The sequence below is a fragment of the Lepus europaeus genome, chromosome 23 (assembly GCF_033115175.1).
Source record: "Lepus europaeus isolate LE1 chromosome 23, mLepTim1.pri, whole genome shotgun sequence".
Classification (NCBI taxonomy): domain Eukaryota; kingdom Metazoa; phylum Chordata; class Mammalia; order Lagomorpha; family Leporidae; genus Lepus; species Lepus europaeus.
The window spans coordinates 9,755,291-9,780,423 of record NC_084849.1 but is presented as its reverse complement, the minus strand read 5'-3'; the positions used below and the strand labels follow the sequence as shown (position 1 = coordinate 9,780,423).

At 58.6% G+C, this 25,133-nt stretch overlaps 1 protein-coding gene across 1 annotated transcript in view; it reads right to left on the bottom strand.

The window, feature by feature from the left end:
* The window catches only part of OAS3 (2'-5'-oligoadenylate synthetase 3), a 48,874-nt gene that overhangs the window by 9,810 nt on the left and 13,931 nt on the right, over nucleotides 1–25,133 (bottom strand). Inside the window, exons 9-21 of the mRNA XM_062182843.1 lie at nucleotides 24,620–24,870; nucleotides 24,204–24,348; nucleotides 21,820–21,993; nucleotides 20,866–21,151; nucleotides 19,853–20,028; nucleotides 19,324–19,562; nucleotides 18,341–18,488; nucleotides 11,980–12,240; nucleotides 8,800–9,070; nucleotides 4,943–5,121; nucleotides 3,197–3,432; nucleotides 2,624–2,762; nucleotides 370–543 (exon numbers count right to left, since the gene is read on the bottom strand). Coding sequence (XP_062038827.1) covers nucleotides 370–543; nucleotides 2,624–2,762; nucleotides 3,197–3,432; nucleotides 4,943–5,121; nucleotides 8,800–9,070; nucleotides 11,980–12,240; nucleotides 18,341–18,488; nucleotides 19,324–19,562; nucleotides 19,853–20,028; nucleotides 20,866–21,151; nucleotides 21,820–21,993; nucleotides 24,204–24,348; nucleotides 24,620–24,870 — 2,679 coding nt within the window. The remainder of the gene's footprint in view (nucleotides 1–369; nucleotides 544–2,623; nucleotides 2,763–3,196; nucleotides 3,433–4,942; nucleotides 5,122–8,799; nucleotides 9,071–11,979; nucleotides 12,241–18,340; nucleotides 18,489–19,323; nucleotides 19,563–19,852; nucleotides 20,029–20,865; nucleotides 21,152–21,819; nucleotides 21,994–24,203; nucleotides 24,349–24,619; nucleotides 24,871–25,133) is intronic.

Genomic DNA, 25,133 nt, shown 5'->3' with positions numbered 1-25,133 from the left:
GGCCGCTTTCTGGCTAAATCTGCATTTTTGCTGCCATGGGTTGGAAAAGACACGTCCCCTGGGAGCCTGTGGGGTGACCGTGTTTGGAATAAGGGTCTTTGCCGATGTGGTTAAGTTCAGGATCCGGAGCTGGGATCACTCTGGATTTAACTCCAATGCCAAGGGTCCTTAGACGAGAAGAGAAGGGGAGAAGGCAAAGAGGAGAAGGCGATGTGAAGACAGCGGCAGAGCCCGCAGCCAGGGATCCAGGAGAGCGTGCGGCCGGCACACGGGCAGCCCGGCAGTGCCCCGGCCACCGAGCTCCACAGCTTCCCTCCCCGGGCCCGGCTCCCCTCCGGCAGCTCCCGGAAGAGAGGGGCCAGGGCTCACCTTGATGATCTTCTGGATCTTGGTGGTGGAATTCCGGAAGCAGTTTTCTCTAAGGAATTTGCAGATGAGGTCAATGGCCTGCTTGACCTGGCTCAGGAAGTGCTCGTTGGGCTGGAGAAACTCCTTGATGAACTTGTCAAGGTGGTGGCCTGGGGTCATGAACAGTGGCTTTGGCTGCCGGAAGACAGATGGCCGTGGCGTGAGCAGCCCCCACTGCTTCGTTTGCTGCCCGTGCTGGGCCCTCTGCCCACTAGCCCAGGGACCCTGGTCTCTGCACGGGCACAAGAACACCCCCGAGAGTTTTGGGTGGGACCCGAGACCCCCTGGTCACCCTCCCCGACTGCCCCAGGGGAGATCTGAGTCCCATTCCTGGCAGGTTTGCCCCAGGGTCCTCACTCCAAACCGCTCTCTGCTTTCCACTTCTCCACCGTGGATTCTTTGTTTTGCCTTCTCATCACTTCCTTTCGGATTTTCCCATTTACTGTGGGCATTGTGGATTTTGGATGACCACACTCAGCCCTTTTCTAAGATTCTATCAAATTCTGCTCGGGGCCGGTGCTGTAGCACAGCAGGTTAAGCCACGGCCTGCAGTGTCGGCATCCTGTATGGCTGCCAGTTCTAGTTCCAGCTGCTCCACTTCCAATCCTGCTCCCTGCTATTGCGCCTGGGAAAGCAGCAAAAGATGGACCAAGTCCCTGGGCCCCCCTACCCATGTGGGAGACTCGGAAGAAGCTCCTGGCCCAGCTCTGGCCTTTGCAGCCATCTGGGGGAGTGAATCAGTGGATGGAAGACCTCTCTCTCTCTCTCTCTCTGTCTCTGTCTCTCCATAACTCTACCTTTTTAAATAAATACACAAACTCAGCCTTTGCTGAGCACGCTGTACCCAGCTGCAGCAGCTTCTCGTGGCTGCCACAATGCATGACCCTGACCAGATGGCTTGAAAAGAAACAGAACTCTGGATGCTAAACACCAAAGCCGAGGCGTGGGCAGGGCCGGGCTCCTTCTGTGATGGACGGCCTGGGGCCCTGGGGGGTTATTTGGGATCACTCGGGCTGGCCTGGTGTCACCACAAGAGTGGTGATGCAGGGAGCAAGGTCAGGGATGGAGAAGGTGGTGTGACCACCATGGTGGCAGGGTGAGACACTGCAGGATGCTGTGTACTTGAAAATGGGGGTGGGGGTGAGCCATGAGGTTTTAGCAGCCTCAGGAAGTTTGAAAAGAAAACAAATGCTTTCCAAGAGCCTGCTGGTCCCTGGGCTTCAACAGAGGAGGGCACAGGGGTGACCCCACTGGACGCGCTGGGGACTGTCCCTGTTTGCACACTTCCCACCACCAGGGTCCCAGGAGCTCCGCAGGGGTATTTACACCTTCATTTATGTCCCAGCCCACAAATGTCCATGCAAATAGAATACAGAGGCCACCTCCCATCATCTGGATGTGACCTCCTCTGTTGCTGGTGAAAGGTGGGATCTGGCCTCCCACGGTGCCCCTGTCGCCACTCTGGAGAGCTCAGGGGTTTCACCTAGGGACAGACTTCCCGGCAGCAGCTCTGAGAGTTTAGAACTTTCCCTCTGGGGGCCGGGAGGGGAAACCCAGTGCACCTGCTGCACAGCCTGCATTTCTGTTTCGTTCTCCCTCTTGTCCTGCACAGCTGCTGGGTGAGCTCGGCGCCCACACTGCCTCCACGGGCGTGAGCTCTGCTCACTTCTCGTGGGCTCAGCTCTGCTTCCATTAGCAGCACCTGTTTCCTCTCGGACAGGAACACACGGGGACTCCCCTCTGTGGGTACCCCTCCCTCTGCGCTCCCTTGTGCACCCCACACCTGTGGCTGAAAGACAAGAGTTCCAACCTAGGGGTCCTTACAGAGGTAACCAAGTGAAGAGGTGGTTATTAGATGGGCGTGGTTCGTAGAAGAAAAGAGCGACACGGAGACAGATTCACACAGTGGGGAGAGATGCTGTGAACTCCACGGGGAGAAGGCTACGAGCCCAGGGAGGCAACTAAGGCCTGCCAGCGGCCACCACACCTGGAAGAAGCCTGGAAGGTCTGGGAGGTTCTCCCCTAAGCAGGGTCCCGCTGCCCCCCCCGGTTCTGGACTCGCAGCCCCAGCATGTTGAGAGAGCTCAGCCCAGCCGTGAGCCCCCAGTTTCCAGCGCTCTGTCACAGTAGTTGCAGGAAACGGATGCTGGGGTCAGGGCTATGACAGGAATGCGGGGGCAGCATGAAACAGGTGGAATCTAGGAAACCCTCTCACCAGAACATTCCAGGACCCCAGCTCCGAATTCAGGCTGGGAGCAGCCAGCCAGGCGTGGGCTTTCTCCTTGAGCAGCTGCCAGCAGCTGGGACCCCCACTCACGTTGTTGGTGGGGTCGGCTGGATCCAAGATGACGGGCCTGGGGATGGCAGTAGGTTAAATGAACCAGCGGCATGGCTTGTGGTGGGGGTGGGAGTGGGGGGGAGGCCTGCAGCGAGCGTCTGGCCAGCGGGGTCTGGCGCCTGGGCTCCCTCTGAGACACCTGCTGTCTCTGGCCCAGCGCGTCCTGCAGCACAGATGTGAGAAGACAGCAGAGGGCTCTCCCCTCCCCGCCAGCCCCATTTTCTCCCTCGGCCTCTTTCCTCTATAAAGAGGAAGCGCCTCTCAGGGCTTGTCTTGGGGACAAAACGACCACGGTCCGTCACCTTCCAGATGGACCCTCTGCCTGCTGGCCCACGTGGCTGCCTTCCTGTAGGCGCATCACTGGTCAGAGGACAGGGTTGAGAACGCATTTTCGAGGGGCTGGGCTGGTGGCACGGGGGAGGCTCAGGGCGGGGGCCGTGGGAGCCCTACCTGGTGGACCTGAGCAGTTGCAGAAGCGTGTTCCTGATGGTCTCCTCCTCAAAGTTGTAGTTCACGGTCCAGTAGATGCACAGATTCTCCGGCTGCCTGACCAGCTGCAGCACCGTCCTGACGCCTTGGGCCATGTCGAAGTCTTGGGCGCCGCAGCCCTGCTCCCAGGCGTACACCGTCAGCAGCTCCAGAGCGTACACAGGCGGAACGGAGGAACCGACACAATTTTTCTGGCACTGTGGGGCAAGCAAAGGGCAGTGGCAAGTTTAGGGACCCTGTTGCCCCCGTGTCAGGGATCTAAACTCGGGAAATCAGGTGCTCACCGGAAGCCACAGTCCCCCCTCCCACCAGCATGCCTAAAATTCAGTGACCGACAATTCCCAAGTGCGGGCTGCTGGAGCTCCCGTACACAAAGGATCTTCAAGTTCATGGGAAATGCATGTTCAGAAAAATCTTTGTGTGTGGATTTCAAAAAGTATGTTGCACCAGAAGAAATTTATATTTAAAAATGTTTACTAGAGGGGCCGGCGCTGTGGCTCACTTGGCTAATCCTCCGCCTGCAGCACCGGCATCCCATATGGGCGCCGGGTTTTAGTCCCGGTTGCTCCTCTTCCAGGCCAGCTCTCTGCTGTGGCCCGGGAAGGCAGTGGAGGATGGCCCAAGTGCTTGGGCCCTGCACCTGCATGGGAGACCAGGAGAAGCACCTGGCTCCTGGCTTCAGATCGGTGCAGCGCGCTGGCCGTAGCAACCATTTGGGGGGTGAACCAATGGAAGGAAGACCTTTCTCTCTCTCTCTCTTTCACTAACTCTGCCTGTCAAAAAAAAAAAAAGTATGTTGCATCAGAAGAAATTTATATTTAAAAATGTTTACTAGAGAGGGAGCTAACTGTTACCTGCTGATTCACTACACAGTTCCTAAAATGACCAGGGCTGGGCTGGGACTGAAGCTGGAGGCTAAGAACTCAAACTGGGGGCTGGCACCATGGCATAGTGTGTTAAGCCTCCGCCTGTGGCACCGGCATCCCATATGGGCGCCAGTTCAAGTTCCGGCCACTCCTCTTCTGATCCAATTCCTTGCTCATGGCCTGGGACAACAGTGGAAGATGGCCCAAGTGCCTGGGCATCTGAACCCACGTGGGAGACCTGGAAGAAGCTCCTGGCTCCTGGTCTTGGGTCAGCCCAGCTCCAGCCACTGCAGCCATCTGGGGAGTGAACGGAAAACCTTTCTGCCCCTGTCTGTCACTCCCTCTCTCTGTAACTCTGCCTCTCAAATAAATAAATACATCTTACTTTTTTTTTTTTTTGACAGGCAGAGTGCACAGTGAGAGAGAAAGGCAGAGAGAAAGGTCTTCCTTTTTTGCCGTTGGTTCACCCTCCAATGGCCTCCGCAGCCGGCGTGCTGAGGCTGGCGCACCATGCTGATTCGAAGCCAGGAGCCAGGTGCTTCTCCTGGAATCCCAAGGACTTGGGCCATCCTCCACTGCACTCCCAGGCTATAGCAGAGAGCTGACCTGGAAGAGGGGCAACCGGGACAGAATCTGGCACCCTGACCGGGACTAGAACCCGGTGTGCCGGCGCCGCAAGGCGGAGGATTAGCCTAGTGAGCCGCAGTGCCGGCTCGAGATGTTTCTGATAAGGACGCAAAAAATGTGTTGAGTCCCATTCCTATGACTGTCGTGCTTTGTAAATTGAGTGAAAAAGAAGCGAACCATCACCATCGTTGAGTGTCTGCAATTTGAAAATTACCTGCTGACGCCAGTACTTTATCAGGAGGATCAAGTCCTTCAGCTTCCTGGGATATTTGTTAAAAAACTTCTCCTGGAGCTCCATGAAGCAGGCGGCGAACGTGCCGGGGCTGGCTTGGGTCTCATCCAGGGCTCTTCTGAGGTCCCGGTAGACCCAGGGGCTGGGGCTCTCGCCAAAGCCTGGTGTGAGAGAGACAGGGAGTTTGGAGCCACGGAGCCTGGTCTCAAGGAGCCCGGGGAGGCCTCCTCGTGAGGGCCACTTGTGCTTGGAGGGCCCAAGTTCACTGCTTCCTCTGCAAGAGGTCTGGTGCAGGAGAGGCGCTCAGCAGAGAAGCTCATTTCGCATCCAAATAGATGGCTCCCTTCCCAGGAGCTCGCCCTGCGGGAGGACACAGTGTGGTGTGGGTGGAGGGCAGGGTCCACAAGCGAAAGAGGAAGAGAAGTGCGTCCCGGAACGGGAAAGGGGCACCTCCCCGCCAGCAGAGGAAGCCCCGCACCACGGGCTTCCAGCTGCTCCCACAGCACATACGCCAGGTTCTGCTCTCAGCCCCCCTGGGGGACAGGCCCTGCAGAGGGCGAAGGAGGCAGCCCAGGTGCAGACAAGGCCTGGAGGCCTGGGGGTGGGGAGGGCACTGTTTCCTCCAGGGGTTTGCAGCCTTGCTGATGGAGCCCCGGAGTTTATAAACACATCTGGATAACCAGGCAGGAGAAAGACGTCGGCCCGTTCCTCGCTTTCACGCCAGTGCTTGCCGCCCAGCATCCTGGGCTCAGCTCTGGGCATCGGCAAAAAGGGAGGTTAAGGGAAAGAGCATTCTCCCCCATTCATAATGGTAATAAAACAGTTAATATTGGCTGTGAAGGTTTTTTTTTTAATCAAAAATATTTGTGTATTTTCGTGTATTTCTAAGTTAGAGATAGCCAGAGAGAGAGGGCACCCACCTGCTGGTCCCCCCCCCCCCGCCCCAAATACCCCCAACAACTGGGAATGAGCCAGGCTGAAGCCGGGAGCCTGGAGCTCCATCAGGGTCTCCCACGTGGGTGGCAGGGACCCAGATCCTGGAGCCATCACCTGCTGCCCCCCAGGCAGTGGGACATGGCACAGATGGCACAGATGGCCAGGGCGGGCGCCGGCCGCACTCTCCCGTGGATCGCCCGCCTCACCAGGCACAGTGAAAGTCCTGCTGTCCAGTAAGCTGCCAACCCTCTGCCATCCTCACAGTTAACTTACCAGGGAGCCAAGTAAACAGGCACTTCTGCTCTAAGTCCAAGGCGGGTTGGTGGTGGTGGTGGGGGGTACCCAGCACAGAGTGGACATGGTGTCCAGGAGGCCTGATGCACCTGGAGTCACAACTAGGCCTGACTTGATCAGACTCACATTTAGTTAACAAAGCAACTTACCGACCCCCTGCGCGGAGGGGACACTAGGTCCTGGCCGCCCTGACTGCTTGGGGCTGGGCAAAGGGCGCCCTGTGGAATGTGCAGCTCTACCGCCATCTGCTGGTGGCTCCTGGGTACTGCATCTGAGGAAGCTCTCGCTTCCAGGGTCACACTATCCTTGTCTGAGGGTAATCTCAGCACAGCGGGTGCCAGCCTGGTACCCGGGGTTTCCCGTAAGCCCTCCGATCCACGTGTGTGCTGCCCTTGGATGAGGCAGGCACACATGCTCAACCCTCAGCGTCCTAACAGGGGAGCTGGGTTCTTCTAGTCCGATCTCACGGTTGGCAGAAGAGGGGGTAAGTAGTGGGAACTCAGGGCCGCCCACCTCCCAAACTGTCGCTTTTCCCCCCTGGGAGCCAGACCACCTCCCTGAGTACGCGTCGCCAGTATGTCTTCACCTTATTGATGGCAGTTGGGCTACTTGTTCCTTAAGGTCCAAGTAACCCGGAAACTCCCCCAAAGCTATGGGAAGGCACCCTGGCCAGGGGGTTGGAAAACCTGGGATTTTTTGGGGGGTGGGGAGTGGGTTGATGCAGGTTAGGGCCCTGGAACCTATTCCAGTTCTGTCGGTAACGGCCCATGCAGTTCTGCTCAGATCCCGCCCCTTCTGTTGGCTCACCGCTTTGTGCAGAGGTTGAGCTGACATCTTGTAAGTCAGTGCTTACATGAGGGCCCGGGCCTGAGACTAAGCTGCAGCCATCTCATCCATGCATACTTCCATCTATGCACATCCAAGTGCCCACCCATCCACCCTTCTGTCCACCCATCCATCCATCTGTCCGCCCATCTGTCCATCCATCTACCCACCCATCCATCCATCTGTCCACCCATCTGTCCATCCATCCACCCATCCATCCATCCATCTGTCCACCCATCTGTCCATCCATCCACCCATCCATCCATCCATCCACCCATCCATCCATCCATCTGTCCACCCATCTGTCCATCCATCCACCCATCCATCCATCCATCTGTCCACCCATCTGTCCATCCATCTACCCATCCATCCATCCATCCATCTGTCCACCCATCTGTCCACCCATCCACCCATCCATCCATCCATCTGTCCACCCATCTGTCCACCCATCCACCCATCCATCCATCCATCTGTCCACCCATCTGTCCATCCATCCACCCATCCATCCATCCATCTGTCCATCCATCCACCCATCCATCCATCCATCTGTCCACCCATCTGTCCATCCATCTACCCATCCATCCATCCATCTGTCCACCCATCTGTCCATCCATCCACCCATCCATCCATCCATCTGTCCACCCATCTGTCCATCCACCACCCACCTTCCATCCATCCATCTGTGCTACACCTGCCCGGTTAGCCACCCACCTATCTACTCATCCATCCATTTTGCTTCCACTCACCCGCCCACCTGTCCATCATCCATCCACCTAAAAGTGAGTGCAGACGATGACCAGCGCAGGAAAGACTGGAGAAGAGTTCATGGTGTGTGGCTTCATGGAGCCTGCTGTGCAGGGCATGGAACACGGCACTGGTCATTCTGTTATCAGTGATAAAGCTCACCACACAGACCACTCGCACGGCTATTGGAGCCCACAGGAGGTGGGCTCACCCGAACGCAGGGAGCCACAGCACGCAAATGATGAGCTGGGGTTATCAAAATATAAAGGGTTAGGCAAAGAACGTTCTGGACAAAGATAGCAGGGGACAGAGCCTCAAGCTGAGCGAGCATGGTGAGCCTAAGATCTCAGTGGCGCTCAGAGCGGCTGCAGCATGGAGAGCTGGCTGGTGCTGTGTGGTCAGGCCAGAGAGGTCAGGAGGCAGAGGCACCAGATAGCCAAGGCCTTGTCCTGCTGAGGACTTTGCTCCGGGTCCCACAGGCAATGAGAGGCCATCAGGGGGCGTGGCAGCATCACCTACAGTGGGCAGTTACAGAGAAGGCAGGGACCCCACAGGAGACACAGCCCCAGCTCGGGTGATCGGCAGGACCGAGAGGACACTCGCCAAGACAAGAGACGCAGGAGGTGGGTAGGGTCTTGGGGAGATAGGACTGGGTCTGAAGCACCCCTCAAAGTCCGGCAGAGCACCCGTGGAAGGCTGATGGGAAATCCTTGCCCCTTCCTTCCCCTGAGCAACCACGACCCTTCATGGAGGCCCTCTCGGGTGGCCCGTGAGCAGCAGCGTCCTCGTGGGGCTGGTTAGAAAGGCAGAACCCTGGGCTCGGGCTCAGACCTGCATCGCCCAGGTGATTCTCCTGGCTGGTACAGACCCAGAGACTCCACGCCTGATCCCAGGGTCCCCCAAAGCCTCAGCAGGTGGCCCAGAAGTTCCAGAGCAGAGAGGATGCCTTCCCACCCCAGCCTCGAGGGCCCGCTTGGCTCACTGGCGCCCCCTTCTGGGGGATTTTTCTGCTCAGCCCCCAGCACCCGAGCAGGGCTCACCCAGCGCGTTGAAGGCAGGCAGCACCTCAAAGACGACGCTCTGCCACCTGGTGGACACCTTGATGACGAGCCCATCCTGGGTCGTGAGGACCTCCCAGTTGTCAGTGTACCCCTGTGCCACCATGCGCATCATCAGCCGGTGCCCGAGGATCTTGAGCACGTCCCGGCGGCTCTCCTTCTGATCCCGGAATTGTTGAAAGTGATCAAGGAAGAGGACGAGGGTCCCATCCGAGCGGCCTCTCAGCACCGTCTTCCGGCCGTACGAGCCGCCCTGCCGGCAAGAGAGAGGCGGCCGTGGGACTCCAGGCTCCTCCAGGCCCCGGGAAGTCCAGTAGGAAAGTCGACAGTGTTGCCGTCACGTGCAGCGGGGGTGCTCAGAGCAGCGCTCAGCTGGAGGCCCCTCAAAGAGCCGCGAGCAAGCGACCGGCTGGCGTGGAGTACTCACACGGTGGGCTATTATACAGTGGGGAAAATGACCGACAGCCGCATGCAAGCACGTAGCTTTCTTAAGTTGAATGAGTCCAAAGTATGCCCACGTGAGGAGATGCGTGTTCCAGCGGCCACAACTCCTCCTGGCTGACTACCCGGGAGTCCCAATTTTAGCACTGGAAGTCCCACATTCCAGGAAAAACCGCAGGCCCGGGCCAGCTGGGAGAGTAAACAAAACAAAACAAAACAAAACACAAAAAAACCCAAGGCCAGTTCTGTTGCACAGCAGGTTAAGCTGCCCCCTGCAGTGCCGGCATCCTGTATGGGCGCCAGTTCAAGTCCCAGCTGTTCCACTTCTGATCCAGCTCTCTGCTTATGCACCTGGGAAAGCAGTAGAGGATGCTCCAAATGCTTGGGCCCCTGTCAGCTGTGTGGGAGACCCAGATGAAGCTCCTGGCTTTGGCCTGGTCCAGCCCCAGCGGTTGTAGTCATTTGAGTAGTGAACCAACAGATAGAAGATACGTCTCTCTCTCTCTCTCTCTCTCTCTCTCTCTCTCTGTCCCTAACTCTTCCTTTAAAATAAATAACTCTTTTAAAAAACGGCAAATGAATTCGGTAGGCAGCACACTGAGCTTCTTTTTAGTCATTTATTTAGATGCTTCTTTGTTTTCATCTGCTTGAAAATCAGAGGGACACATACACACACACACACACAGAATCTTTTATCCCCTCATTCACTCTCCAAATGCCTGTAACAGCCGGGGCTGGGCCAGGCTGAGCCAGGAGCCTGGAGCTCCACCCGAGTCTGCCATGCTGGTGGCAGGGACCCAAGCACTTGGGCCACCACCTGCTGCCTCTCGAGTCTCCTCCCAGAATGCACCAGCAGGAAGCTGGATTGGAAGTGAAGATGCTGGGGCTCAATTCCTGGCACCCTGGCACGGGATGCTGGTGTTCCAAGTGGTGGCTTAACTCACTGGGCCACAGCACCTGCCAGTACCCTTTTTTTTTTTTCTTAAAAATATATGTATTTATTTGAATGGCAGAGCTACTGAGAGGCAGAGGGAGAGAGAGAGAAAGAGAGAGAGAGAGAGAGAGAGAGAGAGAGAGAGAGAAAGCACTTCCGACACTGGTTCACTCCCCAAATGCCTGCAACCATGGGGACTGGGCCAGGCTGAAGCCAGGAGCCAGGAGCCCCATCCAGGTCTCCCATGTGCATGGCAGGGGCCCAAGGGCTTGAGCCACCAGGCTCCTCCAGGGGGTGCAGGAGCGGGAGCTGGAAGAGAGAGTGGAGCAGGGACTTGAACCCAGGGACTCTGACATAGGACGCCAGCATCCCACAGAGGCAAATCGCTCTCTTTCTTCTTTCTTCACTTTTCAACGAGGGCAAATGTGAACCAGGAGAGGCAGTGTTGGCTGCAGGCCAAGCATGCGAGCCCTGAAGTGGATTCCGTGGGCTTCGATCCCAGCTCTGCCACCAGCGGGGTCTGTGCCCACCCCACACTCCTTCCCTGGGCTGGGACAGGGGACACCAGGCTGTGGGCAGGACAGGCCCCTTCTCTGATGAGCTGGTGAATTTTTTATTTGACAGGCAGAGTTAGAGAGAGAGAGAGAGAGAGAGAGAGAGAGACAGAGAGAAAGGTCTTCCTTCCGTTGGTTCACCCCCCAAGTGGCTGCTATGGCCAGCGTGCTGTGCCGATCCGAAGCCAGGAGCCAGGTGCTTCTCCTGGTCTCCCATGGGGTGCAGGGCCCAAGCACTTGGACCATCCTCCACTGCACTCCCTGGCCACAGCAGAGAGCTGGCCTGGAAGAGGAGCAACCGGGATAGAATCCAGCGCCCCGACCGGGACTAGAACCCGGGGTGCCGGTGCCGCAGATGGAGGTTTATGAGCTGGTTAATTTTACATTGACTTGGCTGAGCTGAAGAACCCAGATTTTTGTTAAATTGCTTCTAGATCTTTCTGTGAAGGCTAATGGGCGTGTGCAAGGGCAGAGGCCAGGAAGCATCAGGGCTGCACGGGTTTGAGGGTGATGCTGGGGAGCCGGGGCCTCACCCTGGGGTCCTAGAGCCTGCCAACGCCCCTTCCTCCAGACCCTCTGCCCCCGTGCTGGGATTTGTGTTCCTAGCAACCAGAATTTCTTTTTTCCCCTTTTAAAATAATTTATTATTTTAAAATAAAAAATAAAAAATTATTTATTTGAAAGGCAGAGTTACAGAGAGAGAGAGAGAGAGAGATCGTCCATCCACTGGTTCACTCCCCAAATGGCCTCAACAGCTGGATCTTCCACTGCTTCCCCAGGCCATAGCAGAGAGCTGGATCAGAGGAGGAGCAGGCGGGATTCGAACCAGCGGCCGTACAGGATGCCGGCGCCACAGGCCACAGCTTTCCCTGCTGCGCCACAGCACGGCCCCCGGCGCCCAGCATTTCCAGCTGTGAGAGCCAGCCCCCCTTTGCGGTTGAAAAGCCCCGGAGCAAACTCGAGTGGGTTTCCCAAGGTCTGCTTCCTCAGTTTACCCCCTCTGTAACATGGGAGGCTGGAGATAAGCAAGGAGAGGGGATCAGCCATGTGCTAGACCTGAGGCCTGACCAACTTACGGCCCTCTGAAGGGGGTGTGATGGCCATGCCCATTGTACAGATTGAGACACTGAGCCTGTTTCAGTCAGGCGCAGAGCCGGTGCCTCGGTACCACCTCCGGTCATCTCGGCACCTGGGCGCCCACCCCGGGCTCCCCGACCCCAGCTCTGGACTTACTCTGGCCACGCCCCGCACGATCGGGAACTCCTCGGGCTCCTGCAGCGTGGAGCAGATGACGTCCACCAGGTGGCTTATCTGCCGCTGGCACTCTTCGTAGGGCCTCAGGGAGTTCTGGACAAAGTCGCCCAGCTGCTGAGCGGGGACGGAGGACACCTGGGACTCCCAGTTCCCCATGGCTGCTGGCTGGCTGCTGTGCTGGTAGCGAATGGGATGAGGGAAACCGGAGGAGTCCCTCTCTCTGCTTCCTGCCCAGAACTGGGAAACAGAAAGTTAGCTCTGGAAGCTTCTGTCCCGCCCCCGCAGCTGTGGTTACCAAACCCTGGGTCCAGAGCCGGGAAACTGAAACTGAAGCTGGGCGCCCTCTGACTGAGCCCCGCGCCTGGGGTCACCAGGCTGACAGCAGCTCCGCGGAACCCTGGAGCCCAGCGCCCGGGGACGCGCGTGGCCTTGTGCCCACCGCCCGCTCTGCGCGCCTCGCTTTCCCTGTCTGCAGAATGGGAGGGAGTGCTCAGGGCTGCTGCCCAGTGCGGGTGGGGTCGGGGGGCACTGCCCAGGATGCTTCTACACGGTGCTAAGCGGGTAAAGGTTATAGAGGGTCTGTTCCGAGGGTACTCAGACCCTGGGGCTGTGGTAGAGAGGAGACAGACGCCCAGAGACCGGAGCCGGCAGGGCGGGGCCCAACCCAGCCCCAGGTTTCAGTTCTGCTCCTGGGCAAACACAGCTGCCCCGTGACCAGAGGCACCTACAGGGCCTCGCAGCCCCTCCCCACCCAGCCAGTGCTGCTTGAATTCACACAGAAGGCAGATGTCCCCAAGGGGTGGCTGGGGGCGGGCTCTTCTCTGCTGGGCTGGTTAATTTTACCTCCACTTGGCTGAGCTGGGTTTTTGGCTATATTTGTTCTAGATCTTTTTGTGAAGTTATTTTTATTTTTTTTAAAGAAGAGAACATTTAATTCCATGGAGTGAAGTGTCGTATCCTCCCAACGTGGTGGGCCTCATCCAAGCAGTTGAAGGCATTCATAGAAAAAGTACTGGCCTCCCTCGGAGGAAGTGGGGTGCTCACCACCAGCCGCACCCAGCCGCATGTCCTTTCTCCCCTGGGTCTCCACGCTGTCCCATCCTGACCGAATGAAGACGGCCCTCCCCAAAGTGGGCGGGCATCACCCGTCCATCAGCGAGGGTCTGAGGAGCAAAGGGGAGGAAGGCCGGTTTGTGCTGTGTGCTGGCGCTGGGGTCCTGTCTGTGACCCACTCAGACCCTCCAGGCATCTGGTGGGCGCCGGCCCACCACCGCCTCCTGCCCCCGGACATTGCAGCCCTGCTCCGACCGCCTTCAGAGCCGGACTGGGGCTCCGTCCCTCTGTCCGCTTGTTCCCTGACCTTCGACCTCGTGCTGCAGCCACGGCACCTGCTTCCCAGCCGGGAGACGGCGGACGGTGGGATTTCTCAGCCTCCCTTACTTCTGTGAGCCAATCCTCGCCCAGAAATCTGTCTGCCCATCTGTCCGTGTGTCCTCCCGCGTCTGCCTCCCCGGGGACCCCGACGCGGCCGGAAGTGTCTCCTCCAGGGAGACCGGCAGCCGGGTCCCTCCTCTGTCACCTGCCCACCACGGAGGAGGGGACAGACACCACAGGGTCTGCTCACACGGGGAGTCGTCTCAATGACGACGGTGTCCCCTCCCCCACAGAACACAGGTGGCAGGGCCACGCCTCCTAGGACGCCACTCGTAGAGGGTGGTGCCCATGAATCCCGAGTGACCGCACTGAAACCCCAGAGTTCCACACTTCCAAAGGGCGACGGTCGGGGTGTGACAGGTCAATAAAAGTGTCAAATTAAAAATTTAAAGACTGCAAATTACGACACCACCATGCTCTCTCTGGAGCCCCGCCCTCTCCCTCTGGACCTGGCATCGCCTCTGCACCTGCCTGGCCTCTGTCTCCTTCTGCACGTGGCCTTCAGGGCTGGTGGCCACTTTTGGCCTCCTGGCTTTTTTCCCCAGGGTCCTGGTTGTCCCCGCTCCCTCCTCCCACCGCCCCCTGGCCTGTTTACGTGCCTGCCCCAGGTGGATGGGACACTACAGGCTCCCCAGTGTTTTCCCACGGGCTGAGGACAGGCGTGGACACAGGTGAGGCTGCTGAGAGTCCTGGTTATTCCATGTCAGGGACCACGCAGCTTGTGGGCTCTTAGTGGAAAACTACTGAGGCAGGGCTACACAGCCCAGACCAGAGAGCACTGAAAACACAGCCTTGTGTGACCTTGTGCCTTAAGACCTTGTAACCTTTCCCCTACTTGCACTTGTAACCTTTCCCCTACTTGCACAAGCATTGCAGCTACAAGATAAACTCTCCCTCCTTGCCCCGCCCAATGTCCTGCCCTCCTAAACGACCCTCCCTCCCCCGCCCGACATCCTGCCTTTATGATATACAAGTGTGTGGTTAAAAAATACAAACACAGCTTGATCAGGACTTGACTTGCTGTCCTCTTTGTGTCTCCTGTCCCTTTCATTCCCCATTCTAGGTACGTGGCCCTAGTTGACGTCCCGCGGGACGGGACAATTCCACTTCCTGCTCATGCACCTGGGGAACAGCCCAGGACGGCCCAGGCACCAAGGTCCCTGCCACCCACGAGGGACACCCGGGTGGAGTTCTGGGCTCCTGGCTTTGGCCTGGCAATTAGAGTCAGCATTTGGGAGGTGGGCACCGAGAAGCGAACCAGCGGATGGACGACCTCTCTCTCGCCGTCACTTTCAAATAAACACATCTTTAAGGATATAGATTGGCTGGGCCCTCACAACCCTGCTCTCCCTCGCCACTCTCGCATGCCGATTTTCCACGTGAAAGTCGCTGTCAGCTTGTCTGGGTCCAGAGAAAGGCACACGGGGGGTATTTTTAGGGCAATCTTTTTTTTTTTTTTTTTTTAGAGCTGAATAAAAGTTTATTAGTGTAGTCGACACCATGGAACAGCACACACAAGACAACCAGCAAACTGCAGGACACTGGTGCGAGCGGAGGGGGGGAAGCCTGGACGGAGCTTCCTGGCTCCGTCAGAGGGCGACAGCAGGAGTATGGGCCTAGGGGAGGGAGGCAGGGGCAAAGGGGGATGCAGGAAATGTAGTAACCAGGCTAGTTTAGCAGTGAGCTGGAACACCTGACTGTTCTCCACGCCCCTCAAGCCGTATCCCTCTACCCCGGTCCCAGTGGAGTCATCCACTACCCAGACCCACGGTAAGCTGGCCTGGAATAAGACTCCCAGAAGAGCAGCCATTACATGATGGGGAGGAGCCCGCCTACTGCCCCGTCCGGGTCGTGCTCTGCCAGTCACCCCAGGGCTCCAGGAATGCCCCGGTGGCCTGCGACGGTCCTTTGAGGGGCACAGGTGAAGCAGAACACAGCGCTTGCTTACAGACATAACCACAATCTCCACCCCATTTTCCCGGTGAAGCTTAGAAGCCAGTTACATAGCTCCGAGGAAGCTGCCTTCAGAATTAATACTCTAAATCCAGTTCTACGGTGAGACCCTGGAAGGGTCAGGAGCAGATTTCTCCAGGGGCACAGGCATCGCTGCAGGACGGTCGGTGTCCCTCGTGGGAGCAGAGGAAGCTCCTCACATCAGATGTGCTCTGAGGGCTGGCGGTGACCAACCGAGGACTCCCTTGGCTCTTTCCCAGATAAAGCCGAAGGCTGCGCTGGAAAGGCAAAGTGTGGAGGAGACCCCATCCCTGTCCCACCCTGTCCAGACCCCCCCTCCATAGGAACAGCAAAAAAAGCTTCAAGTTTTGTTGATTTTTTTTTCCTTTCTTAAAAAAAAAAAGTAAATAAATTAAATTGCCAATAATGTGGCTGGGCTAGAAAGTAGGGTAGCCATGACCAGGTCATTCTAAAGAAAAAAAAAAAAAAAAAAACAAAGAAGAAGGAGGTAGGGCGTATAGGTGAGGTTTGTGAAATATAAACAAACAATGGCCAAAGGGAATGATCAAAATAACTGACTACACTCACAGGGCTGGAGAGGGTCTATGGAACGCTGGTGGCCCACGCCACGAGGCACAGTGCCAGCACTATTTATGGAACGCTGGTGGCCACGCCACGAGGCACAGTGCCAGCACTATGTCAGCAAAAGCCAGGGAGCAGCTTCCAGCTGGGCATACAAGTTAGGGCAATCATTTTTAAAAAATATTTATTTATTTGAAAGTGAGAGTTACAGAGAGAGAGGAGAGGCAGGGTGGGGGGAGGTCTTCCATCCGCGGATTCATTCCCCAACTGACTGCAACGGTCGGAGCTGTGCCGATCTGAAGCCAGAAGCTTCTTCCGGGTCTCCCACGTGGGTGCAGGGACCCAAGACTAGGGCCATCTTCTACTGCTTTCCCAGGCCATAGCAGAGCTGGATCGGAAGTGGAGCAGTCGGGACTCGAACGAGCGCCCATGTGGGATGCCGGCACTGCTGGCAGCGGTTTTACCTGCCACACCACAGCACCGGCCCCTAGGGCAATCATTAAACACATAACTCAGCAGAGGGAGAATCAACATCTTTATGAGGTCAAGTCCTTCAATCCAAGGGTGCACCAGGAAGTCCCCAGAAGCCACAGTGGGGCCACTGGGCCAACACCAGGGCGGCTTCTGTTGGTGACCAAGGAACTGGGATGCAATGCGCCCCTCCCTGCTCAGATCAGCAAGTCCTGCTCTCTGCCGGCCTAAGCGACAGCCCCTCCTCACCCCACACACCCAGCACCCCAATCTCACCTCTCGGAAGGGGAGGCCCAGAGCCTGTGTGGCGGCGAGGGAGGGGTCACTTGGGGCCCTGAGCCAGTGAGGGGAAGCTGAGGCCTGATGTCCAGGTGTGCCCAGGGTGCCCGGGTGCCCAGAGCGTCTGTGCTGGTTTGGGTGGGGTTTGAATGGGAAAACGAGATTCCCAAAGGCCCCTGTGTTGGGGGGGTCTGGGTCCCAGTGAGGTCACATGGGAGATGGGGCCCGCAGGGATTAAGGGAGTGCCCCCAGGACCCCGGTTGGTTCTCAGGAGAAACTGCTAAAGAAAGAGTAGGCTCGGCCCTGCCCAGCCCCCGCTGGCCACAGAGGTCTGGCCTTGAGACCGGTGACCCAGCAGTGGCTCTGCCTGCTGCTTCACCAGCCCGTCCAGTGCTTTAGGGCAACTCTCCTCTGTTCAGTGTTCCTGGGCTGCTTTTGGTGTCCCGGCTGAGCCTCGGGCAGCGTGGGCACTGCAGTTGGGTTTGAGGTCAGGAGTGCTGGTGGATCCGCCCGGCAGGGCAGAGGGAGACAGCCGAGCACTGCTGGGCTGGGCACTGGCCCAGGTTTAGGATCCAGGGACGCAGAGTCCTATTGGTACCTTCCAGTAGGTTGGGAGAGAAGCTAGGCACCCAGGAAAAATCCCAGAAGTCAAACTGGGCCTGGGATCAAGACGTGTACACTGGAGGAGCGTAGCATGAAAGGCACAGAGAGGCGATGCCAGCCGAAAGCCCCCCAGCAGGGGTCCCACGAGGGTCCACACTGCAGGCCCCTGGCAGTGCCTGTGCCAAAGCCAGCAGACCTAGGCATACTCCCTGGCTAGTAACTGAGTGGACAGGTCCTCAGTAGCCGGAAGCACACTGCACACTTATCTCCTTTCTGCGTCCAGGCCAGGCATTGCTAATCAATCATTTCCTTTACCATCTCATGGTAGACATCACTAATTGATTAGGACACTTTTCTCAGACAAATATCCGTTCTTCAAAATCCTTCACCTCACAGTGCTCCAGGCACTCAATTGACTGCAGCTAACAAATAAAGGAGAGGCTGCTAGGAGGCGGGAACGGGTCCCAGCCAGTGGAGGGCGCCAGGGAGCAGGAAGGCATCCCCAGGGAGGGTGGGACGAGGCTGGAATGGGGAGGTGATGGAGAAGCTGCACACGAGGCTGGTGTGCAGGTGTGCAGGCCTCAGTGTGCAGGCCGCAGGGGCAGGGCAGCGGTGGAGTTTCAAGAACCTCAGTGGGGCTGGGTACGCAGAGTGGACTGAGGGCAGGGCTGGGACGTGGGGAGATCAGATGGAGGCTGGGTTGAGGAGAACAGCGTATGCGCACACACACATGTGCACACACACATCCAGGTGCATCCAGCAGGGGGCCTGCATCTCCCCACTCCGAGGGCTGGAGTCCGCTTCTGTCCATCCAATACGACAGCTGACCATCTGGGCTTCACACGGCCGCCTGCGAGGGAGGGGTTAAAGTACTGGTTACTCCCAACCTTTCTGCAGAAGCTGCATGACCAGGCAGGAAATGGAGCCACAGGGGCACACCTGGGCCCTGCCCACTTGTGAGGACCCATCCCCTTCCCCGCCCAGAGGGTGCTCCTCCCTCTGCACCACAAACTCTCACCTTCACTGGCCATGGCTGGATGGGGGCGCCGTCCCTGTCCATGCAGCACAGGGAGGACATGTAGGTGGCGGCCTCCTTGGCCAGCAGGTCCCAGCGGGCACTGTGGCCCAGGTTGCCAGTCGGGTCAGCTGGATCCAGGATGATGGGCCTGCAATCCCCATCTGGGTCAGACTCTTTCCCAGCATCCACCTGCTGTCGGTTGGACTATTCTCTCTCTCACCTAACATCCTACTGGGGCCAGGGGTGGGACTCAGAGACACCCCTCGACCATGCTCCAGGCACTCCCTCTAGGGCAAGGATAGAAGAGAAGCTACGTATGGTCCACCTTCTCACTCTGCACCTATGCAGACATTACTAAGCAATCACAGCATGACGGCCCACCCCTTCTGCATGTGAAGCAGGCATTGCTAATTGATCACAGCACTAGCTGCACTACTCTCCCCACCACTGACTGATGAGGGTACTCTTCCCAGCTGAGCATAGTCATGACCCCAGAATCCTTTTCAACACATCGCTGTAAGGGGCTGCCACCTGCTGGCTGGAGACCCATCAGGAATCCGCAAAGGCCTCTCTGGAGGCAGGCAGAAAGGCCAAGGCTCCTTAGATCAGCCGGTGGGCTGACAGGTAGGGTTGCCAGACTGAACAAATGCTAACACAGGATGCCCAGATAAAACGGAGCTTCGGGTAACTAATGAGTGTGTCTCAGGAGCGTGAACACACCCCAGACTGCACATGGGACCCGCTGACACCAGGAAAGCCGCGCACTGCTTTTCTGAAATCCAGCGGAACCTGAGGTCTTGAACTTCATCCGGCAACGCTACTCGCAGGAGAACAGGAAGCTGCCTGCTCACCACCCACGGCCAGGAGAGGACCCAGCTCCAGAAAGAAAAGCCTGCTGTCCCTGCTCAGGGCCTGCGGGAGGTGGGCAGAGTGCGGGACCTGGGCCTGAGACTCGGGGCTGGCGGGCAGGGGCGGACCCGGACCTGGGCTTTTGTAGCTGCAGTTCCAAGAAGTCTCTGATGGTCTTGTCCTCTGTGTCGTAGTTGAGCGTCCAGTAGACGCGGAGCTGGCGGTACTGGCTGACCAGCTCCAGGACCGTGCGGAAGCCCTCAGCCATGCTGAACTGGGCGTCCCGCCCGGCCTGCTCCCACGCGTACACCGTCAGGAGCTCCAGCCCGTGCTGTGGGGGCAGGGAGCCCCTTCCCTTGGGCATCTTGTTGCACTGGGGAAGAGGAGAGAGTGCTGTCCACGCAGGCAACGGCGAGGTACGGGAGGAGTCTTCCAGAACCCCCAAACCCACCGAACACCTGCATGCGCCAGACGCCTCGCCGTGCACGACCCCGTCCAAGCCCGGGACATGGTTTTGTCCCCTCACTTTCCAGACAAGAAAACTGAAATCCTCCAAGCCAGGCTATACCCCTCGTCCTGCTCTCCCAACCCGGGGTGTCCCCGGGTGTGTGTGTGTGTGTGTGTGTGCGCGTGCGCGCAGGGGCGGGGGCGTCCGAGACCAACCTGCAGGTACCAGTACTTCACCAGGCGGATCAGACTCTTGAGCTTGGTGGGCCGGGACACGATGAAGTCCCGCTGCAGCTCCGTGAAGCAGGTGGAGAACTCGCCCGCGTGGCTGTAGCTGTGGATGAGGTCGACGTAGACCTGAGAGCTGGGCCTGGAGCCGGCGACCAGCTGGCCTGCAGATGGGACCAAGGGCACGGTCACTCCACGTCCCGGAGGGGCCCGGCGGGGCCGACCTGGGGCGGACTTCTGAGAGCCTACGCTTCGGTGTTCAAACGTTCGGGTGGCCTGGGGCCTGCTGGGAGCCTGGGGTGTGTTTTGGGGGGGCAGACAGCTGTGGCACGGCCCAGCATGATAGCCCCGGGGGACTCGCTTCCTCTCTGTCCCCTTCCAAGGCAGAGAAAGGCTCAGCCGGAGCTGACATTTCTTTGGGGCCTCTAACACTGGCTCATCCCTAATAGACAGTGAGTAGATCTCACTCTTGAGTGCACCTGCCCGAGCCTGTGTGGGAACGGCCTGTGGTGCGGCGTTCATGTCACCATCCCTGCTCTGGGAAGGGAGCAAATGAAGACTCCGCACCCTTCCACACAGAGCCCCCTGCTGCTTCTTGGCCCCTCCCAAAACTCAGGAGCCAAACACACCCAGAAGTGCGGGATTTTCTCGCTCTGCCAATTGCAAGAGATTTGCACCTGTTGGCTCTGGGCTTTATCCCCCGTGCCTGGAAGGGCAGCCAGCACAGAGTAGGTACCTCCTGGATGAATGAGTGAATGGGTCTGCCCGGGCAGGTCACCCAGCCTGCTGGGGGCGTTGCTGGGGCGAGAGCCCAGCTTGGGGCCACTGCAAATCAGGAAAAGGCGCCCTTCCCGCCAGACCCTTTGCAGGAAAGCAGTGATGCAGCCACACATCTGGAAGGCCTGGCCCCGGAGACAGGGCTGGCCTGGCTGTGCAGTGCACAACTCCCACAACCGTCCCCGCTCCTGCCCTTCCTCAGGCCTGTGTCTGGGCACCCTCACCTAGGGCATCAAAGGCAGGCAGCACGTCGAAGTCCACGCTCTGGTCCAGCATGGTCGGGGACGACAGCGAGAAGCTCAGCACGCGGGGGTTCTCCCACTTGGAGATCTCGAACTTGACCTCGAACTGCCGCTCCTGCTGACAGGCCTCCAGCTGGGCCCGGATCTCCGCGATGACCTCGGCTCTCCGGTTGCCCTGCTCGCTGAACTGGCCGAAGCAGCTGAGGAAGACCACCAGGTCGGCGTCCGAGCGGCCTCGCAGCGCCGTGCCTTTGGCTGAAGAGCCACCCTGCAAAGCACAAGGCAGGCGGCTTGGCCCCGGGTGCCGTCCTCCTGGCCCTGGGCTCTGGATTCTGATCTGATGCCCCGCGGCGCGACCTCGGCCTGCAGCTGTGACGCAGCACGGCCATAAGGAGGAGGAGCTGGGTTGGAACCTCCCCGCTCTGTCACGTGTGGCGGCTGGAGGGGACTTCGGGGTTTTGTGTCACGCATGGCACACGCCGTGGCTGGGCCCCTCCCTCGAGACAGAATTGACCTTTGTGTGTCTGGGGGTTTTCCAAGACCCTCTGTGAGTCCTGGGTGAAGCCGGCGTTGAGGACCAGCGAGTCAAGCCACCCTTTCAAGGGTTATGGGTGAGGATCAGAGAGGGGAAGGCGTTCGCCTGGGGCCACACAGCAAGCAGGCCTGAGTGTTTTCACTGACCTGCTCTCCGTAGAGCTGACCTGGGTCTCCCTGTGTCTCTCCAACTGTGGGCTGAGGTTGGGCCTGGTGCAGGGGCCAGTGTGACATTTGTCCACCCCATGCAGCCTCTTGGCTGTCTTTGCGGGAACCACCCTCCCCCGACACTCTGCCCAAGAGGTGTGGGAGGGGCCACTCCACCACCTGATCCTGGCGGGGGGGGGGGGGGCATCAGAAGCCCGCAGGACCCTCCTGCCGGCAGCTCCGGGGACTGCTCACCTTGACCACCTTGAGCACTTTGATGGGCGAATTCCGGAAGCAGTTTTCCCGCAGGAAGGAGCAGATGGCGTTGACAGCCTTGTTCACCTGAGCCAGGAACTGGCGGTTGGGCTGCAGAAATTCGCTGATGAACTTGTCGAGGTCTGCGGCTGGGGTTTGGTGAAGCAGAGCCGGCTGCAGAGAGAGCCCGGGGTGGGGCATGGGGGTGGCTCGAGATGGGTAGCCCAGCGTGCACCCAAGCCTGCCCCTTGCTATCGGCTGAGGACAAGGCTCCCACCGTCTCCCACACCCCCCTTCCCAGCTGGACGGTAGCATCAGAGGGACCTGAGTTCGAGTTCTGGTGCCAGCACCAATGCACAGCCTGTTTCCCCGCCTTTAAATGGCGCAGTGAGGCCCTGCTCTCATGGCACTGCCTTGAGACCCCACTGGAAACGTCACAGGGTGGACACTCTGCCTGGTGGTTAGGACGTCCCGGGGCACCCACAGCCCATATTCGAGGTCTAGGGTCAAGTGCCAGCACGGCTCCTACTGCTAGTGCGCACCCGGGGAGGCTCAGCGAGGATGGTTCAGGCCGCATCGAGTTCTGGGCTCCACGTTTGGGCCTGGCCCAGCCCTGTTTGCAGGCATTAGGGGAGCGAATTGGTAGATGGGAGATTCTCTCTCTCTCTCTCTCTCTGCCTCTCAAATAAATAAAATAAACAAAAAATTAAAACATTATTTCTGCTATGACCTGGATGTGGTTTGTCCCCCAGAGGTCGTGGGTTGCAGGCTTGGCTCTGGGCATGGCGGGACATTTAAGAGGCGGAGCTTAGCCTTTCGCCTCATTGCTCTCCTGAAAGCAGGATGGCTCACTAGCTCTCCTGGAGCCACCTGTGAAAGGCCAGCCAGGGTCCTCGCTCTGGCCTGTCTGAGCAAACAGGTGGCCAGGTGCCGCCACCGTGTCCTTCCGGACGAGGACAGAGGCTTCGTTACGTTGGGCTACGTGATTTCCCCGAGCGGATTCTCCGAGGCATCAATGCTATGGAAAATCACGCGAGCTCTTGGTACACAAAGAACTGCAATTTGTGAAAAGCAAGAAAAGAGGCGGAGCCCGGCAGGGTCTCTGGGGGCCCTCGGAAGGGGTGCGCTCGTCCTCACCGGGGCCTGAGTTCTCCAAGCGTGAGCCGACCCTGAACCACTCTGGCTCCCTGGCTGCCTGTCTCGGGCACCCGCACCACCTGGTGTGTCCGTTCTCAGTTAAGGAGGAAGAATTAGGGTGGGGACTTGGCCCAACTGTGGTGGGGAGGGCGTGGGGCTGGCGGGAAGTCTTTAGGGCTGGGGGTGGGGGGCAGCACTATGGCATAGTAGGCTAAGCCTCCACCTGCGGCACCGGCATCCCATATGGGCGCCAGTTCACATCCCAGCTGCTCCTCTTGCGATCCAGCTCTCTGCTGTAGCCTGGGAAAGCAGTAGAAGATGGCCCAAGTCCTTGGGCCGCTGTACCCACAGAGAAGACCTGGAAGAGGCTCCTAGCTCCTGGCTTCGGATTGGTCCAGCTCCAGCCAAAACAGCCATTTGGGAAGTGAACCAGAAGATGGAAGACCTCTCTCTCTTTCCTTCCTCTCTTTGTCTGTAACTCTGCCTCTCAAATAAATACAAATCTTAAAAAAATAAAAAGGACTCTGGGGCCTGCCTGGGAGGATTTATTTGACTTCAAGTTTGGGCCAGCTGTCCCCTCTCTGCTTCCTGGCTCACCGTGTGGTGGTTCCTCCACGCCTACCATGACCAGATGCCCTGGGGCCGCCTGATCCTGGGCCCCACCCTCCAAACTGGAAGTTTGTCCACCTTTTGTTTCCCACGAAGCTCCTCCCAGGAATTCAAGTTAGGGCAAAGGCGCCATCTGCCATGTAGGCCTCAATGGGGCCGAGCTGACGCCACGCCCCCGAGCTCCGAGCTATATAAACACCCTTTTCATATAAAGCTGAGCAGCCTCAGGTATTTCGTTATAGTAGCAGAAAACGAACAAATGCAATATGGCGTTGGGAGCGGCTGATGGCTTCGGTCTCAGCCCGGTCTCCCCAGGAGCGGGCCGGAGGCAGGGATTCCCATGCATGCGACTGGCTGGGACAGCGCTCGTGGGAGAAGCAGAGTAGCAGGGGGTGGGGGCTGGGAAGGAGCTCAGCGAGGCTGGGAGCCGAGCTGGAGACAAGGCTTTGCTTTGGAGCACGAAGTGCGTCACAGGATTGCCCCCGCCTTTTGTGCCGTGGGATGGGCAGCGCAGGTCCCGAGAAGTGGGCACTGGAGGCCAGCAGCAGCCAGTGCTCCCTGCAGCCCGGGACGCAGGCACCAGCCGCTAAGGCGGACCTGGGAGCTCCCCCCCCCCCCCCCAGGGCCCCGTCTCTCACCAGCACGTCCCAGGGCTGCACGGCTGTCCCGTCTCTACTTGTAAAGCAGGCTTGTGTCCCCAGGGCTGCCGCTTCGCGGGCCAACAGCTCCCAGTTGCCCTGGCCTACATTCCAGGTGGGGTCAGCAGGGTCCAGGATCAGGGGTCTAGGGGCAGAATGGTGGGCGGGGGTGGGGCAGGAGGGCGTCAGCGGGGGAGCAGGTGGTGGGAGGCACCGGGAAAGAGGGTGAAGTGGGGCATGACCTTGTCATCTTTGTCAGGAAGCTAGGGGCGGCCCCTATTTGAGAAACAGTCTTCTGTTGGTGCTAATAAAACTGGCTCTGGTTTCCTTGGCAGACCAAAGGGGCTGGCCCCTCTGGACACACTGACTCCAGAGTGATGAGAGGGGCAGGAGGAGGAGAGGGAAGCCGCCTGCACCTGGGCTTCCGAAGCTGGCCAAGAAGGTGGGTCCTCACGGCCGGGTCCTCGATGCCGTAGTTGAGCGTCCAGTAGACACAGAGCTGCTGATGCTGCCGGACAAGCTCCAGGACGGTGCGGAGGCCCTCGGCCATAGGGAAGCGGTCCTTCCCGCAGCCCTGCTCCCAGGCAAAGATGGTCAGGAGCTCCAGGGCATAGGCTGGGGGCAGAGAGGCGCTGGCTGGCTGCTTCCCTTTGTCCTGAGCCGCAACCTGCATCACCCAAGGCCAAGCAAAGGTCAGTGCGTGTGAGCATCTAGTTGGTTACGGGGTGGGGTGTGGGGAGCAGGTGTTATGTACGACAGAAGTACCGCACGAACAGAACCTTGGAGATGGCCCCATGATGCTTCTTATTTCATAGGAGGCTACACTTGAGTCTGGGGTTGGTGGTGACTCAACCAAGGTCACAGCACGAGGCTGAGAGCTCCCATTGGCCTGTGCCTGGGCGCTTCCTCCCAGGGGCCTATGGGGGTGGG